The following is a 15,942-nucleotide window of genomic DNA, read 5'->3' on the forward strand; positions in this document are numbered from 1 at the left end:
AGGAGAAGGGTTTCTTTGATGGTTGGGGTAAGGGAATGGGGTAGGTAAGGGGAATAGAATATACAGTTTGTATGGTATAAAATGCATTACGTCTGTGGAATGTCCCCACAAAACATGGAAACCTGCATGTGTGTGTGTGTGCATGTGTGTGTGTGCGTGTGTATGCCATCAGAGAAGTTGATAAAATAATCAAAGGCATTGCAGATATGTGGGAATTTATCTTTAAGCAAATAAAAGTGAACAAACACAAAAGAGCTGATATCGACTTAACCATTTATTCTGAACTGTCTTTCCATGGCTTGCCATTAACACAATTTTCATGGCTTGCCATTAACACAATAGGTGTTTTTAGTAATAAAATTAGAAAAATTGTCATTGGGACAAACTTAATCAATGCCAACATCATATGCCATACCTGAATAAACTGCATAAAATTTATGATAAAAAAAATTTGTGATGTGCCATCAGTTGCGGTCTTGACCGGTCTTGAAATAAAATTCCGAGTCCTCTTTGTCTGAGACTGAGTAAAAATGCGGTCAATTCCAAGACGAGACAAGACCTTTAAAAAGTGGTCTTGAGACCGGACTCAAGACCGAGACCGGTCTCATGAACTACAACACTAGGTAATAATGCTTTCTAACCTAAGATTTTATAAGACACATAGAAAAAAATTAATTTGTGAAGTAAAATATATTTTTAAGTATTTTAAAACTAATATTAAGATGGATAATAAATGACTCTGGAGAAAGATATAAATAGTATTCTGGGAACCCATATTATCTCTAGTAGTTATAGTATTAACATTATTATAAATGTGCTGTTTTGCTCAGTCTACAAAATAAAAAATATTAAAGCGATATTAAGATCTTTTGAGATCTGTTTGATAGTCTTGTTTCTCCTGGTAAAGTGTCTCTACAGTTTTTACCATATGGAGCATTATTTTTTTTACTTTAACTAACATTCCTGTGACATTAACTGTAAAATGTAAAAAATTAATTATTTTTTAAAAGATTAAGTTAAAACAAGTTGCAGTAACACTTAAAAACAAAGCCCAAAGTTCAGAATGTGTCTCTTGGTTGGTAAAGTGGTATTTCCACTATCTGCTGTTGTATATGCAAGTCCAGTGAAAGAGCAGAAGTTAAGGACCCCAACCCTAAATTCAAAACTTATATAGAAGGAGGCTTAAATTATAACACAAGTCATATAGTAAGATTTACATAGCAAATCGCAAAAATCATTATGTATAACCCTGAAACATAACTGGCTGGACTGTAGTATGTGATTGCTCCTAGCGTTATAATTTCAGTCTGAAATACAGTAAATTAGTAAATATTTAGCGAATAGTGAAATTCAGCAACATGAAGTCTCATAACAGCACATGAAATCACATTTTTGGTCTTTATGAGGAAAACTTTTATTGTAACTGTGACGGAAGTACAATTTTGCCTGTTTTCATAAACACAACTAAAGACATCTAAAAGCAGCATACAATGATAATTACAAAACCAAGCATAAAAAAAAGGAAAAACAACATCAAAACACGTATTCTCATTTTCAAAATAATGTATTACATAAAAGATGGATTGACAGATGTATGTAAAAAACAGCTGTTTAGTGAATTGATTTCAAACATCCAAAATCATGTCAAGGCCTTGTTTCAAGTTTAAGGCAGAGTTTTGTGAATCAGGACAGCTGAACGCATGCATACATATACATTAATTACAGCTTCAGTGATTTCCTAAAGCGATTCTCCTCCTTCCCGAAGAGAGTCTCCTCAGTTCTTATCAGTATCAAAAACTTAAAACACCAGCTTCTACATAAGTGTTCATGGACATTTACAACAAAAGGAAACCTTTATGTATCTGTCTGTTAGAGCAGTCGTCCTCTGCATTCTGTTGATCCACAGCAGCACAGAAGCTCTTTGCCCTCCACACTGCCAACTTCATAATTATAATCCCATGTCAACTCCGTCCCAGCTCGGATTCGCCTGTAGAAACACACAATCCCAAATTACAAGTTAAAAGCATACAAATACGGATTGTTACGCAAATTATACACGTGCACACTTGAAAACATGCTAAATGTTAGCTTATATATAAATAAACAAATGACAGCTTGTGCCGTGCTTACTTGCTAGCGAAGAATGCCACCCAGGGAAAGCGCAGATCATGAGTGTCCACAAAGACATTCTGGACAAAAAGATTGGGACTGCAGCTATGCTGTGGGATAAAGACAGCAGATATTTACACAACAGTAAAGAATTGAGATCTGATTCCATAAAGGGCTTCACACTGAATATCTTATGAATATAAATTTTCCAGAAATACTGCAGAACTAAGCAAGGAAATGTCTGTATATTCACTATATCATTTCCAGGTTTTGCATTTCATTTATTTTCTGGTTAAATAAAAACAGCAGTGATTATGATTCCAAAGTGCAGTTGTACAATTTTGAATGGACCATACACAGCAATACATGCATACATAAATGTACTGTAAGCTACTTTGTACATCAGAGCTACATTCCATCAGAGAAAGAATGTAAATGTAAACACTCCATGTATGTCTTTGTACTCACGTTGAGGTAGCGCCCCAGGTTGCCCTCTAGTTTGGCATCAATGATATAGCAAGACTCCTCCCCATCAAAGAACTGCCGGGTGTTTTTTGGGCCACTGTCGCCCCCGCCACCTCCCTGTCCTTGAGGAGGTCCAGAAACACCTCCTCCACCCGACTTCACCATCAGACTGTGAGAGGACTTTAAAGCAATGCCACGTGTGGACTTGACTGCAACCTGCCTCTTTACCACAGCTGAAATTATGACGTATATAAAAAAGATAAAAATTTGTGAAATAAAATATTGATGCGACCTAATTCTGCACATATTTTCGGTTTAAAAAAAGAAGAAATGACAGTTATGTAGTAGTGATCTTTGTTCCTCTCTTACCTTGAGTCTTTATCTCTCTCTCTTTGTTGTCGTCTGAACCTGAGCTGATGGTTTGCACATCATCGCTGTCAGAGAGTGTCATCACATCCTAAAAAACAAAGAAACAAAAAATCAAGAAACTAAACAAGAGGAGAAAATGAAAGACAAACAATGTTGCATGAAAGAGAGTAAGAAAGAGGAACAAAGAAACAGGGAACTATATTTAAAAAAGGCATGAAAGAAATTACAAAGAAATTCATCAGAAATGTAATTATGAAAATGTATTTGTACATTAACTGTATTTAACACAATAAAACATGACTGACAGTTCAGAAAAATGCCCTCAACATCCACCACCAACTCACCTTCTTCTCTGCCTTCACCACTCCTCCCTCCATCTTTACAGTCTGAGCTCCAGAAGCAGGGGATTGGCTGGTGAGCCAAGATGCCACCTTACTCTTCCCGGTCTCCTCTGGCACGGGAGGTGGTTTCCTGTCATCTCCTGCTGCACTCAGTCCATCCTTACTGTCTTGGCTCTCTACATCAAAGAGATAAAATGATGGATGAATTTGCTTTTGCAAAATAAATGCACAAACATGTATTATGTCTCCATTTACAGTCAATTTATTTAATGCTTATTCTGTAAGATGATAAAAACACAACATTCTGTTTCAAAGTCTGCCCCCTAGAGGTCTTTTTCCCCTCTTTTCCACACATTTATCTCTCCTGACCTTCCTTCATTCCTTTAGCCTGTCTCCGCGTGGTGTAGCTTCTCCACACTGAACTGGATGTGTAATACGTGTCCTTCACAAATGTATCATCCGAGCTGTCGCTTTCGTCCTCGTTTGAGTCGTCATCTTTGTCGTCAGAGCTTTCTTCAGATGAATCGTCTTGGCCTGGTGAGTGAAAAAAGAAAAATTATTTTTAGTTATTTTAGTGAGTGCTACTTTTGACTTCCCTACACCAATAGTTAAAGGTCTCTCACTTTTGCCAGTAGTACTGCTGTTTCGCTCCTCCTTGGTGTTTGGTTTTCCATGTTTAGAGGCAGCGGAAAGTTTAACCCGGCTCATGTCCACCCCGCTGCCGTCGCTGTCAGAGCAGTGAGCTTCGCTCTCGTAGCCTTCCTTAAAGTTCTCAACGCTCTCTATGTGATCCAGATTGGCAAAATATTCATCGCCCATCTCCAAACCTTCCTTATCAGCGAAGTCATCAGTAAGGATTTTACCTAAAATAGCAGACAACAGACATTTTAGCACTGCAAGGCACAAAGTGTTTTACATTTAACTCTTTCCCTGCCAGCGTTTTTGTAGCCCCTTATGGAACGTCTGAAATTCCACAAGGGGGCGTATTTGTTCCTCAGACGTTGCACAATAAACGTGACATCCGAATATATTGTTTGTTATAAATGGTGAATGAAAAGTGAGATTCGAACGAATGTCCGTTAGTGAACTAATTGTATACAGTTTTTATATCGTAATTCGGTCAGAAACGTCAAGATTGTGAGATGAACAAATTGTTTTGGATTAAAATGCTTGGGTATTCCATTTCCTTGGACTTTTGGGGATTTATGAACAATTTGTTTTGGACAATTTCACCGAAGCGGATAAAGGGAAGATTTTGAAGGTAAGTAAATATCCTAAATCGGAGCCGCCCGGTTCAGGTAACTAACAACTAGATTACCGTTTTATGACTGCTAAAAATCATATTATGCTTTGTGTGTGCCCTTAATGGAATCCTGAAAGTCTAAGCTTTCCAACGATGTGCCGCATGACCGTATATTTTGAAGATTTAATGCTTCAGAATTACAAAGACGTAATGTAGCCTCACGTGCAAGGGAGGGGTGTACCGTGTACGGCACAGTGTTCCTTATCAGGTTAATGCCTTCCAGAAAATGTTCTTCTTAAAATATATAAACATACAATATATCTAATGAAAGAACAGACCCTCTGCTTTCAAAAAAAAAAAAATTATATGGGTAAGTCTCTTCAAAAACAAAATTTTGAGCAAAAAGCTGAAACAATTTTTGTGAAGAACTTTTGATAGAGATCAGATTTAGAGCGATCCTCAAAACTTACAGGGACATACAGCCGTTTGCCCTAGGGTGATACTTCCGGGTTTTATATGATCTGGAACACTTGGTGGATAATAACAGTATTGCGGAAAGCCGGAAATACCCGTCATTGGCAGGGAAAGAGTTAAACAGTCCAAAATGTTACCTGTAGCCAGTTACCTGCATAGATACAGACAAAGGAGCCCTTGGCAATGTCGTCAAGGCAACGGATGCCCCAACCCTTATTCTGAGTCTTAAAAAGCTGCAGCCGGACCTGCAAACCATGCTGAACCAAGCGGTTAGTACACATCTGAGGATTACAGCGGCACCGCTTATTACATTCATAGATCCTGAAAGTGTGGAGAGAGAAAAACAGAGATTAAGTTGGATGGGCTTGCTAGGGGAGAATGAGACGATAGCTATGTAAGCTTGTTTGTGCATCACATACCCTGTAGGAAGACACTCTTCCAGTCTCTTGTGATGGTATCCAGCGTTAGTGTTAATCTGTCCTCCTGGTGTGCAACCTGTGGCCTGCAGGGTCAGCTGATGGCATGAACACTTTGATCTAGTAGCAAAGACAGAAAACATTACATTGGATCAAAGCAATTGGGCTGTCGTATTATAAAGCTAGCTGTATGTTATAAAACAGTATGTATGTTCCCTGGGCATCAAACGCACAATCCAATGTGTTCAACACTAACTTGTCTCTGCAGCCATCAGTGCAGTCACAGCCCACCAGGAAGTCAGGACTGGTGTTAATGAAGACCCCATCTTCTGGGATTCTCTCTTTACTGTAGGCCACACTGGGTGGAGGTGTGTTGTCGATTTCATTCACGCAGGACAGAGGAATGTCCTCACGACCACTCGTGATGTCCCGGATGAAGTAGAACGGCCTCTGGGGTTGGAATCGGCGGTCTACGAGCACATAGGGATCTAAACAGAACATCTCCAAGAAAATGAAGTCACAGTGTGTCTGGAAGAGGTAACGCTGGATCTCGGTCATATTCCTCAGACTTAAGCCACACGGGGACTTGTAGATGACATGGAACGACATCTAAGGAAGAGAGAATGCGTTAATAAAAGTCATCACTTGGGGAGTGTCTTTTCTCTGTATATATATGGGGTGTAACTTCAAGAAAACCCTTATCAGTTGACTGTTAGCTTCCAAGAAACGCACCTTTCGGTTAAGGCGTCTACGGCCAGTCATGCGTCGAAACTCGTAGAGCAACGGCGTAAGAAGCGGGTTGCGTCCTCGATGCAGGCTGGGGCGGGTGGGTCGAATGCGCTTCAGACAGTCTGGGGTGCAGATGTGGTTAAGGTAGAACGGTCTGTCGCTTGGAGCCTGGTAAGACGGCTCCTGAGGAATACGCTCACTTGAGTATGTCGCAACAGTCGACTGCATAGGATGAACTGGAGTGAGTGGTGTCAGCATTTGCACAGTGCCAGGCTGCAAAAGATAGACCCTGTGGGATTGAGAATGGGGAAAAGATTGTTCTTAACACGATCACTATGTTAAGAGGCATGAAGTCTTCTGTATGTATTGGCTGTAAACGGAGCAGTTATTTTCTTTGAAAGCCTATGAGTACCCAATGATTTGGTGTCACACAGACCTGGATGTGTTGGGCTGTGGAACAGTGGTGATTAGTGCTTTGGATTGGAGGTCAGGGACCATGCCCTGACGAGGCTGAAATACAACCTGACCAGTGCTCTTCTTAGCCATTTGACTCTTCAAGCCAGGACTCCTGGAAAGAAGTAAAAAGAAAGAGACACACAAACATTGCAACATAATCAAATACTATTTTTAAGTAATATAAAAGAAGATAATTATGGGTAACAAACCACCACTCACTCTGTGCGAGAAGGCTGTTGGGGTGCCGGCGGCTGAACGGCTGGTCGAGGTGGTGGTGGAAGCGGTGGGGCTGGAGGTCGACTGGAGGTAGCATTACTATTGTCACTGGTGTACTGCACTACAGGGCCCTTAGACCTCAATGCTCCTGTGTCAGGAAGATTGAAATGGAAATAAGTGCAGCTTCACATAATGACGACATAAATAAAAGCATGGTTGAACAAGCCAATGGTTTACCCATATTAGGCCGCTGTCTCTGCTGACCAGCCATCTTCTTCTCCTGACTGCTAGCTGTGTTCATTTTCAAATTAAACATGGGCTCCAGGCGTGTAGAACCGCGATAGATCAATTCACTGCGCTTATCATCCTGCGAACATCAAAAACACCTTTACAAAAAAAACTCCATAAAGTATACATTAGCAGCAAGACAAAGTAAACCCTTTGGAATATATAAACACATAAACAAGTAATGTTTGCTAACCAGAAAGAGCATTTTAACCAGACTGCCATCTACTTCTTCCACACGGCTTTTCCACCACGTCCCTTCCCATTCTGTCTTTATAATTTGTCCTGGCTTAAGCAGCACCATGGGTCTGTTAGGATATGATGTTATATACTCTTCAATGAAATCCCTGCAAGATGCATCTTCAATATCCTCCCAGCTCTTCTTCACTAAATATAGGTAGAGAGAGTGTCAGTGTGTGAACATTACACAACAAGATTAGTGGCTAAATCATATATTGTGAGAAAATGGTAAAGAAATGCCTCTTACATGGCCTGCAGATAGGGTAGAGCTCAGGCAGGCCCACATACGAAGCATATCCATCATCAAAGAAGATCAGGAACCTGCAATGACATTTAGTCAGTATATTATATAACATCTATGGGTTCAATCTGTATTTCATACAAAAAACATCTCTATAATTACCGCTGTCTTTTACACTAACAAGCCAATCACTTTATCCCATCTATGGATCTGTGACATCATCACTATTCTTCTCTTCAACCCACATCCTTTCCACTACACCTCTTACCTCATACGGTTCTTGCTGTTGGGCATCTCAGCAACTACACCTGCATAGAGCCAGACCTGGTTGCCATCCTTGTACTTGGCAACAACACGGGCACCCACAAACAGTCGCTCCAATGTTGGGTGGTAGTCAAACGCTATATGGTTCCCAGACAGAAGACTCTTCCCCTTATTCTCAAACTTCACCTTGTACTTAAAATTGTTTCCTGTGACACAAAAAAGCAGAGTTTAAATTAGAAAAGCTTCATGAAATAATTGATGACTACAGAGCTCGTCTGCAAATTCTTGTCCAATAAAATGCCCCTGATAATGTCACTTCTCACTAATGCCATGTACCATGGACAAGAAATAGCAATAGATTACATTATAGTATGCTGAACACACACATTGCAGGTAAACCCATGACATCTAGCTTAAAACAGGTGTACAATGCAGACACAAAATGATAGAGGATCTTACCGACTTGTTTGATGGCAACAAGCGTTCCGCGGTGCCAGGTCTTAGTTCGTTTCTTCCCCAAAAGTATCATGTCTACCTTCAGACTGTCTTGTTTTAAATTGGGGTTTGGTTGTGTGACCGCGCTCCTCGAGGCTGACGACATAAACACTGCTGGAACACTCACACCAGGAGTTGTTTGTGGGGGAGGAGCCACTCCCTTCGTGGGTGTGTTGATACCAGATATGGGAGGTGCTGTTTTATTGACGGACTGCACCAGGTTTTGCACTTGCTTAGATGTTCTTTGAAGTGCGGCTGAGGCTTCCTTAAGCTACATGTGTACATTTATATACATTAGTATGAACAGAACGTACAATTAGCACACCTGATAAATACATTATGAAGTGCTCATAGCATAATATTAATGATGGCACTGGCATATCTCTTACCGCTGTGTCCTTGGCAGGTGTAACAACTTTCTTGGGAGGAACCACTTTGTGGAGGATAAAACTCTTTTAGTATATAAATGTACAATGACAAAATGTAAATAATAATAATAATAAAACAACTATGTCTTTTTTACCACATGCTACAGCAATGACATCGTCGTCGTCGTCATCATCAATCTCAATGACCTCAGAAGTGTTTGCTTTGCCTCCTCCCTCATCTTCCGAGCTGCTCTCGCGATACGTCAAACCCATCTTACAGTACACCTCCTTCACCAGAGCTTCACACTGAACCACAGACCTTAAACACACACAGACATGCTTCAAAAATGGCTACATAGGCATTTTAGGTGGAGGTGTGCACCACATGACATCCAGGCTAATGTTTCTGAACAGAATTTACAATTTGACAGCACAATGGGCCGGTTACCGGTTTTAAACAGTCATGTGATTGGTTTGATGTTTACATATAATATACATTAAGAAAATATTATATATTTTAATATTATAATTTAAAGGCTTTATTTTTACCTGGCATTTGAAATTTAGGGCTGGTAAAAGATTAATCACGATTAATCGCATACGAAATAAAAGTGATTTTTTGGCATAATATATGAGTGTGTGCTGTGTGTAATTATTATGTACATATAAATACACACACAAATTTATGTATGTATTTAAGAAACATTTACATGTGTATATATATACTTATTTATATTTTATATATTCTATATTATATATAAATTAAAAAAATTAATATATAAAAAAATCTGACATGAATATATGTATGTGTGTGTGGTTAAATATACACAATAATTACACACAGTACACACTAGGGTTGTGCCGATAGACGATATCATCGTCCATCGTGATGGTTGACTGACATCACGATGGAGAGACACCATCGTGATGCCACGCCCCCTCCCCACTCCGCTGCGAGTCGACATACACTTACTCTCTTCTATATAGACTATAGTTAACCTAATATCTTTGCGTGAATTGCTCTATAAATTAAATAGAAAATATAACTAATGCATATATGCTATTTTAAATACTGTAGTCTATGCCTGAGACGTGACGTGTGTTAGTCTGTGAAAATATCCTGTCAGGCATTTGATCTTGACTAGGGATGGGCACGGATATTCGAATATTCGAATGGCAATAATAATTCGAATTTAAATATGCTATTCGAATGTTTGTTTGTTTTTAATGTGCCACCAAAGGGTAACAACTTATTTAATGCTTTTTTCACTTCATCTATACTGTCTTTTACAGACTTAAATGTAAAATATACATGAACATTAATTTGTATGTATTTCTGATTGTTTGGCAATGCAGATTGCAGACGAATTTACGTTTTTCCTTTTATCTCCGGGTTTGTCCGCGCCGCGCCGTATTTGGCCACTGGCTCAGTGAGGGCTCAAACGTGCTTCTCCGCCGCCCGACTCAACACATCATGAGGGATTTGTAAGCTTTCTGTTATGAAGTCTACTTTATTTTGTTAATAAGGAGACCGACACGGAGAACGAAATGAAACGGAGAACATTTATTATATGCGGTGCTCTTTTGAAAATGAACCGGATAACTGCACATGGCAGTTTAAAGCAAAGCACCGTCTTTGTGAAATGTTGTTGAATTAAGCTAACGTTAGTAACTTTGCACAGTCAACAATAAGGTATCGAGTCGCTTACGTTATTTGTAAAATAATGTTAAATACAGATATTCAATCTTGTTCAATCCGTCTGTTGTTTTTATCGGATAACCACCATCAGAAAGAGTTTTCTCCGCAGCACCGGCATTATTGTATCTAGTCAGAAGAACGGGCTTTCACCGAAGCAGGTAGGATAAATACGGTTTTCTTTATTCAAAAATACATGTTAAACTAAACTGAGAAGATATTTATATGTTGACTGAGCAGTCGGTTATGTAGATGTGTTTTTTCATTTGCTCCGGGCTCTTGGTGTTTTGAATCTGTTTAAATGATGATAGCCTACTTTGTCAAGTCCTCAAACTTTAAACTTCGCAAGTCCTCAAACTTCGCTTAGATTTGGGGTTAGTGTATAATATTTTGTATAATATAATGTATGTAAGATCAAACAGTAATGAATTAATACTAACGACCGACTTGAAACTAAGGATTTGACTAGACTTCGCTCCGCATTAAGTTTTAACGCATTTTTTCTGTATATATATATATTTACAATGTTTTCAACTTAACTTATATATATATATATATATATACATACAGAATATAAGTTTAGCTTGTTGTGGATATTTCTTTTTCTAAATTATAAGCCTTCTGTGAAATTATGACAAAATGAAAAATACAAAACACCCATGTCTTAATTAACATAATTTAAATAAACGAATATTCCTTCTTTAAGAGCTTAAATATTCGAAAAATTAAATATTAAAAGTAATAGTAAATTACTGGTAATAGTAAGTTACTGGAAAATGCCCATCCCTAATCTTGACATTGCTAGAATCTTGTCTTTTTACATGTTGTACATTTATCTTAAAATAATTCATTTTGTACAAGAAAACAGCCCATATTAATCATTTATTAGTAGCCTATTGTAGTGTCTCGGGAGATCGTGCTCATTGTTACATTGAGGCTATACTGCACTGAAGCGGCAGATTAGGATATAAACCCAGAATTCAGCGAACGTCAAGAACAAGAAAACGGGAACAACACTCCGACCGAAACGCGGGATTTACATACACAAACCATGTTTAAATTTCGATGTGTCTGGCCCTGTTCACTTTGTCTATTTTAATAAGCTGCGGATTGAAGTGCTGGCTGCTCCCCGCGGTGCTGAAGACCCGCTCTCTGACGGAGTACTGGTGGCACATATGCACAGATATTTACGTGCAAAATTTGGAAAGCGCGGAGGAGTCGTTGGGTTAGTAAAATAACGAAATTATAGCTTTTAAATTGAAAAAAATATTTATGTAAAGAGATTAAAAAGTGCTTAAAAGTGCACAACTCTTCTTCAGTGGATTAAAGCTACTTTTTCCCCTTATGTGCAACCTATAGGAAAGAGACATTAGTTGGGATAGTAAATAACAAAATTATAGATTTTAAGTACAGAATAGTATTTATGTAAAATATATATTAAAATAAAAAGTGCACAACTCTTCTTAAGTGGAAGTAATACAGTAAAATAACGAATAATAATTATATAATAACGAATAATAACGAAAAATTAAAATACCCCCCACCTAACGATATCATCGTCCATCGCGATGGTTTACGTAACCATCGTCAACTGCCAATTTATGGGGACATCGCCCAACCCTAGTACACACACATATATTATGCAAAAAATTACTTTTATTTTGTATGCGATTACTTGCAATTAATCTTTTACCAGACCTAAAAATAAATAACACATTTTAGTGTTGCAATGGCAATACCGCAACACTGTGAAACCGTGGTATTTTTGCTAAAGGTTATCATACCGCCAGAATCTTATACCGGCCCATGCCTAAGCACAATTTTAAAAAAAATTACTCTATAGACTAGGGGTGGGCATCGAGGGCCACAGTCCTGCAGAGTTTAGTTTCAACCCCAATCGAACACACCTGAATGTAATTTCCAAACAGTCCTGAAGACTTCAATTAGATTTTTCAGCTGTGTTTGATTAGGGTTGGAGCTAAACTCTGCAGGGACACTGGCCCTCAGGACCAGGAGTTGCCCACCCCTGCTATAGACGGTTTCATCGGACGCACGTGATACATACACGTCTGGATCCGAACTTCACTTCCGGTTTCGTTTTTTTAATGGTCTGACTAGTTGCTAAACTGATCTCTTGAACAAATGCCTCGTCCAAAATAATAAATGTTTTGGTTTCCTAGGTAATCTATGTGTTGTTTAAATAACTTTGTTGTTATTTATTCTTAGCGGGGTTTACCGGAAGTTACGTGCGGACCGCGACAGCTGCTTGTTTATGTTGTTACTGCTTATCTTCAAGGTTATCCATAGCTGACACTATTAAAGTTAGAACCAGATACTTATCATTTCCTTTGTTACCTAAAATGAAAGAAGTACATTTCAAGACAATTAACGATATTTATCCATGTAACGAATTTTTAAGAATAAGGTTTAATTTGGAAAGCAATGTGTGTACGTTTTGTCAAAAAGATACTTAATCTCAGGAACATCTATTTTATAACTGTACAGTTGTTAAGTCCTTTTGGGACAGATTGTATGAGTGGTTGGAGACAAAAAATGTAATACCTGCTTTTGACTATCATGATGTTAAATTTGGGGTCTTTTTGGACAACAAAGACATTGAATGTTTGTGTAATAATGTGTTGATTGTAGCCAAATTTTATCTGCACAAATGTAGATTGTTAAAGTTTCTCCTTGTTTTGAGGCATTTAAAAATGACTTTATCATTTTATTTAATTCCATAAAACAACTAAAAATGAGGAGTGCCTTAAAACTCTCTAAATTACTGGCAAAATATGGATTAACCCCCCCTGGAACTTAATTTACTCAGTTATAATTTGCTTTTCATGTTTTATTTATTTTATTTATTTATTTATATATTTTTTCTTTATTTCATATTATTTATAATATGCTGCTTGGTTTTTTGTTAAGGTCTATCATCGATAATGTTAATGCCTTTTTGATATTCAAACTGATTCAATAATAAAAAAATCAATGTTGTTACTGCTGAAACGGTCTATATTCTGTAACCCCAAATGTTATAAGCAAAGCAGGTTTTACGTGATAAAATAACAAAAAATAGGTCTTCATGATATTGAAGAAAAATGTGATATGCAATAACTTCCTAAATGATGCAATATGCGATCAGGTAATACTTCAAGGTTGTAAAATCTATTTAAATGATAAAAAATTTACATTATTTCAGGGAAAAGATTACATCACCCTGCATCGACCTAAAACTTTGACTATACATAATTTTTTTTACAGTACTAACATCATTTATCACAGTATGCATTTTGCTATATTTGCGGTATTTCAATATATCTTGTGGCCCTAAAATAAACCATAAAACTATTATTTGCAGACATCTCTGGTTTTAATTTGACTATAGGTAGTGTGAAGAACTTTGTGTCAACTTAAACAGAACTTTTATCAAACAGGAAGTTAAATGCAGTTTCTTAACAGCTACATTAAGTAAGTTCTAAGGAAGAGTCTAACATCATTTGTTTCAACTTCACTTTTTTGTGATTTGTGCAATGAAATCTCACATTTTAGTGTGGCTTAAGTTTTTTCATCTTTTCATTTTGAAAGAGAGACAAATACTTCAACTGATTAGTTATAGCACTAATGATCTCAGTTTACAACAAACATTTCACTTTACATTTACACATCTGGCAGATGTTATTATCCATAGCGACTTACACTGCATTCAAGGTGTACAGTACACCATGGTCAGTATGTGTTTCCCTGGGAATTGATCCCATGATCTTTGCAATACTGGCACACTGCCCTACCAATTGAGCTAGAGAAACACTTACTCTGAGGCATTGGAGCAGAGCGAGTCAATATCAGCAACCTCTTTCTCCCTCTGCTCAACCCAGCCCTCCAGTTGTGCCAGCTCAGCTTTCCTCTGCAGTACAGCCTCACTGCTGTCCACCTGCTCCTCGATCCACTTGCGCAACTCATCCAGAGAGACACCAAACTCCTCCTCCAGCTCTGGATCCAACTCCATCTCCATTCCTGAGTTCAAGCTGGCATCCACCTATATCCTTAAAGGAAAAAGGAGACAGAAACAGTCTGTGAAGTCAATCAGAGCTAGTTTAGAAATTCAGTTACCATGGAGAAAACATTAATGTACACTTTACTGTATTACTGCACTTCAGCATCTACCAGGGGGAATATGTCATGGTAGTTTTCAATATTTGCAAATTGTCGGTCTAAAGGTGTTCTAGTTTGTCTTGTGTTTGGTGGCCTGATGATCTCTTTGCCTAGTTTCTAATGATTTTTTAAGAACTCACATTTGAGCACGTTTAAATTATTTAGTTATTTTGGGGGATATGTAATTATAATCTGAGAATATCGAGGCTTTTTAATAAACATTGTGCTCAATGGGGAGCAAAGCTCACATATAAACGTGGTCTGCTTTTAACCCACACTTCAGGACACTAACGGCGCGCTGCACGGAGAATGGGAGCGAAACTGGACGAACTGTGCGTGCATTTTTGCTCAAAAATAAAAGAACTAATTATTTAAATCTTATATAACGAACGTGTGCGGATATGATGAAACGATTTGTAACAAAGAGGACAGAGTGGACTTCTTGCTGCAGAAGTCTGGTTTTGATGCTAACTGAGTTAGCTTACCTACCTTTTCTCTAGCGCTCGTGTCCACCCCCAGATCTTCCGTGAGTTTTCCTTTTTCCAGCGTACTTTAAGCAGACCGGTAATGTTTACTGGTCATACCTTTACCACATACATTAAAACTGATCTTTTTATTTATTTTAATATCATTTCACCGCTCCACAAAACATTGCATAGCAAAAAACTCAATGAATGTTTTGGATGGTGGGCCAGCAAGCTGGCCAATCAGCTCTCGAGAATCGAGTGAGTGACAGCTGAAGCGAACAATTGCGTGCAAACAAAACGCGCGCTGTTGAAAACGCCTGCACTGACATGTCGGTGACACTAGGGGGCAACACACATCAAAATATGAATCAATTTGTAATGCGTAAGTAAAATGTCCCTATAAAAAAGTATAAATACTATCTTAAAAATAAAAATATAACCGAATGTTTTAGTATAAATAAATAAAACGTTTTTGTTTAACAAAAAATCTGGAATTATGGTGCATTGTGTTGTTGTGTATTTTTAAGACATTTTCTTTAGAAGTTTGCTTCTCAGGAAATCACTGATCCCGTGGATGAGTAGAGAAATTGAAAAAAACTGAGATTAAGAAATGTTGTGATAGTGACGCAAACATGCTGTGAATATCATAAAACAACCATTTGCTTCCAAATATAGAGGCAAATGTGTGTATTTTAATGGCTAAATATTATATTCATAAGTGTAAATGTTCCTCAACAGTTTCCAAATTAAATAATTTTCTTTGTGACCTTAATTATCTAATTATAACACTAACAAAAAATAATAATCAAAAAAGTGTCAAATTGTGAATTTGTATAATGATTTGATGATTGTTACATGCTTACCTCTGTATTTTTTATTATTATTTTTTTTTTTACGTTTTTTTGCTTTCTCG

At 37.8% G+C, this 15,942-nt stretch overlaps 1 protein-coding gene across 1 annotated transcript; it reads right to left on the minus strand.

Annotated features, from left to right (window-relative positions):
- Positions 1 to 1,389: 1,389 nt before the first annotated feature.
- Positions 1,390 to 15,297, minus strand: setdb1b (SET domain bifurcated histone lysine methyltransferase 1b). Its single transcript, XM_055209905.2, has 22 exons — positions 15,052 to 15,297; positions 14,223 to 14,453; positions 8,867 to 9,030; positions 8,733 to 8,776; positions 8,308 to 8,614; positions 7,853 to 8,054; positions 7,591 to 7,664; positions 7,300 to 7,490; positions 7,056 to 7,185; positions 6,822 to 6,966; positions 6,583 to 6,714; positions 6,150 to 6,435; positions 5,674 to 6,026; positions 5,421 to 5,537; positions 5,153 to 5,322; positions 3,908 to 4,147; positions 3,654 to 3,818; positions 3,288 to 3,460; positions 2,944 to 3,031; positions 2,578 to 2,807; positions 2,131 to 2,219; positions 1,390 to 1,987 (listed from the first exon to the last, which is right to left on the minus strand). Exons 2-22 carry the CDS (start codon positions 14,420 to 14,422, stop codon positions 1,870 to 1,872), a joined length of 3,618 nt encoding a protein of 1,205 aa, XP_055065880.2. The 5' UTR covers positions 14,423 to 14,453; positions 15,052 to 15,297; the 3' UTR covers positions 1,390 to 1,869.
- Positions 15,298 to 15,942: the final 645 nt, after the last annotated feature.

Source organism: Misgurnus anguillicaudatus, chromosome 10 (genome assembly GCF_027580225.2).
Source record: "Misgurnus anguillicaudatus chromosome 10, ASM2758022v2, whole genome shotgun sequence".
Classification (NCBI taxonomy): Eukaryota; Metazoa; Chordata; class Actinopteri; order Cypriniformes; family Cobitidae; genus Misgurnus; species Misgurnus anguillicaudatus.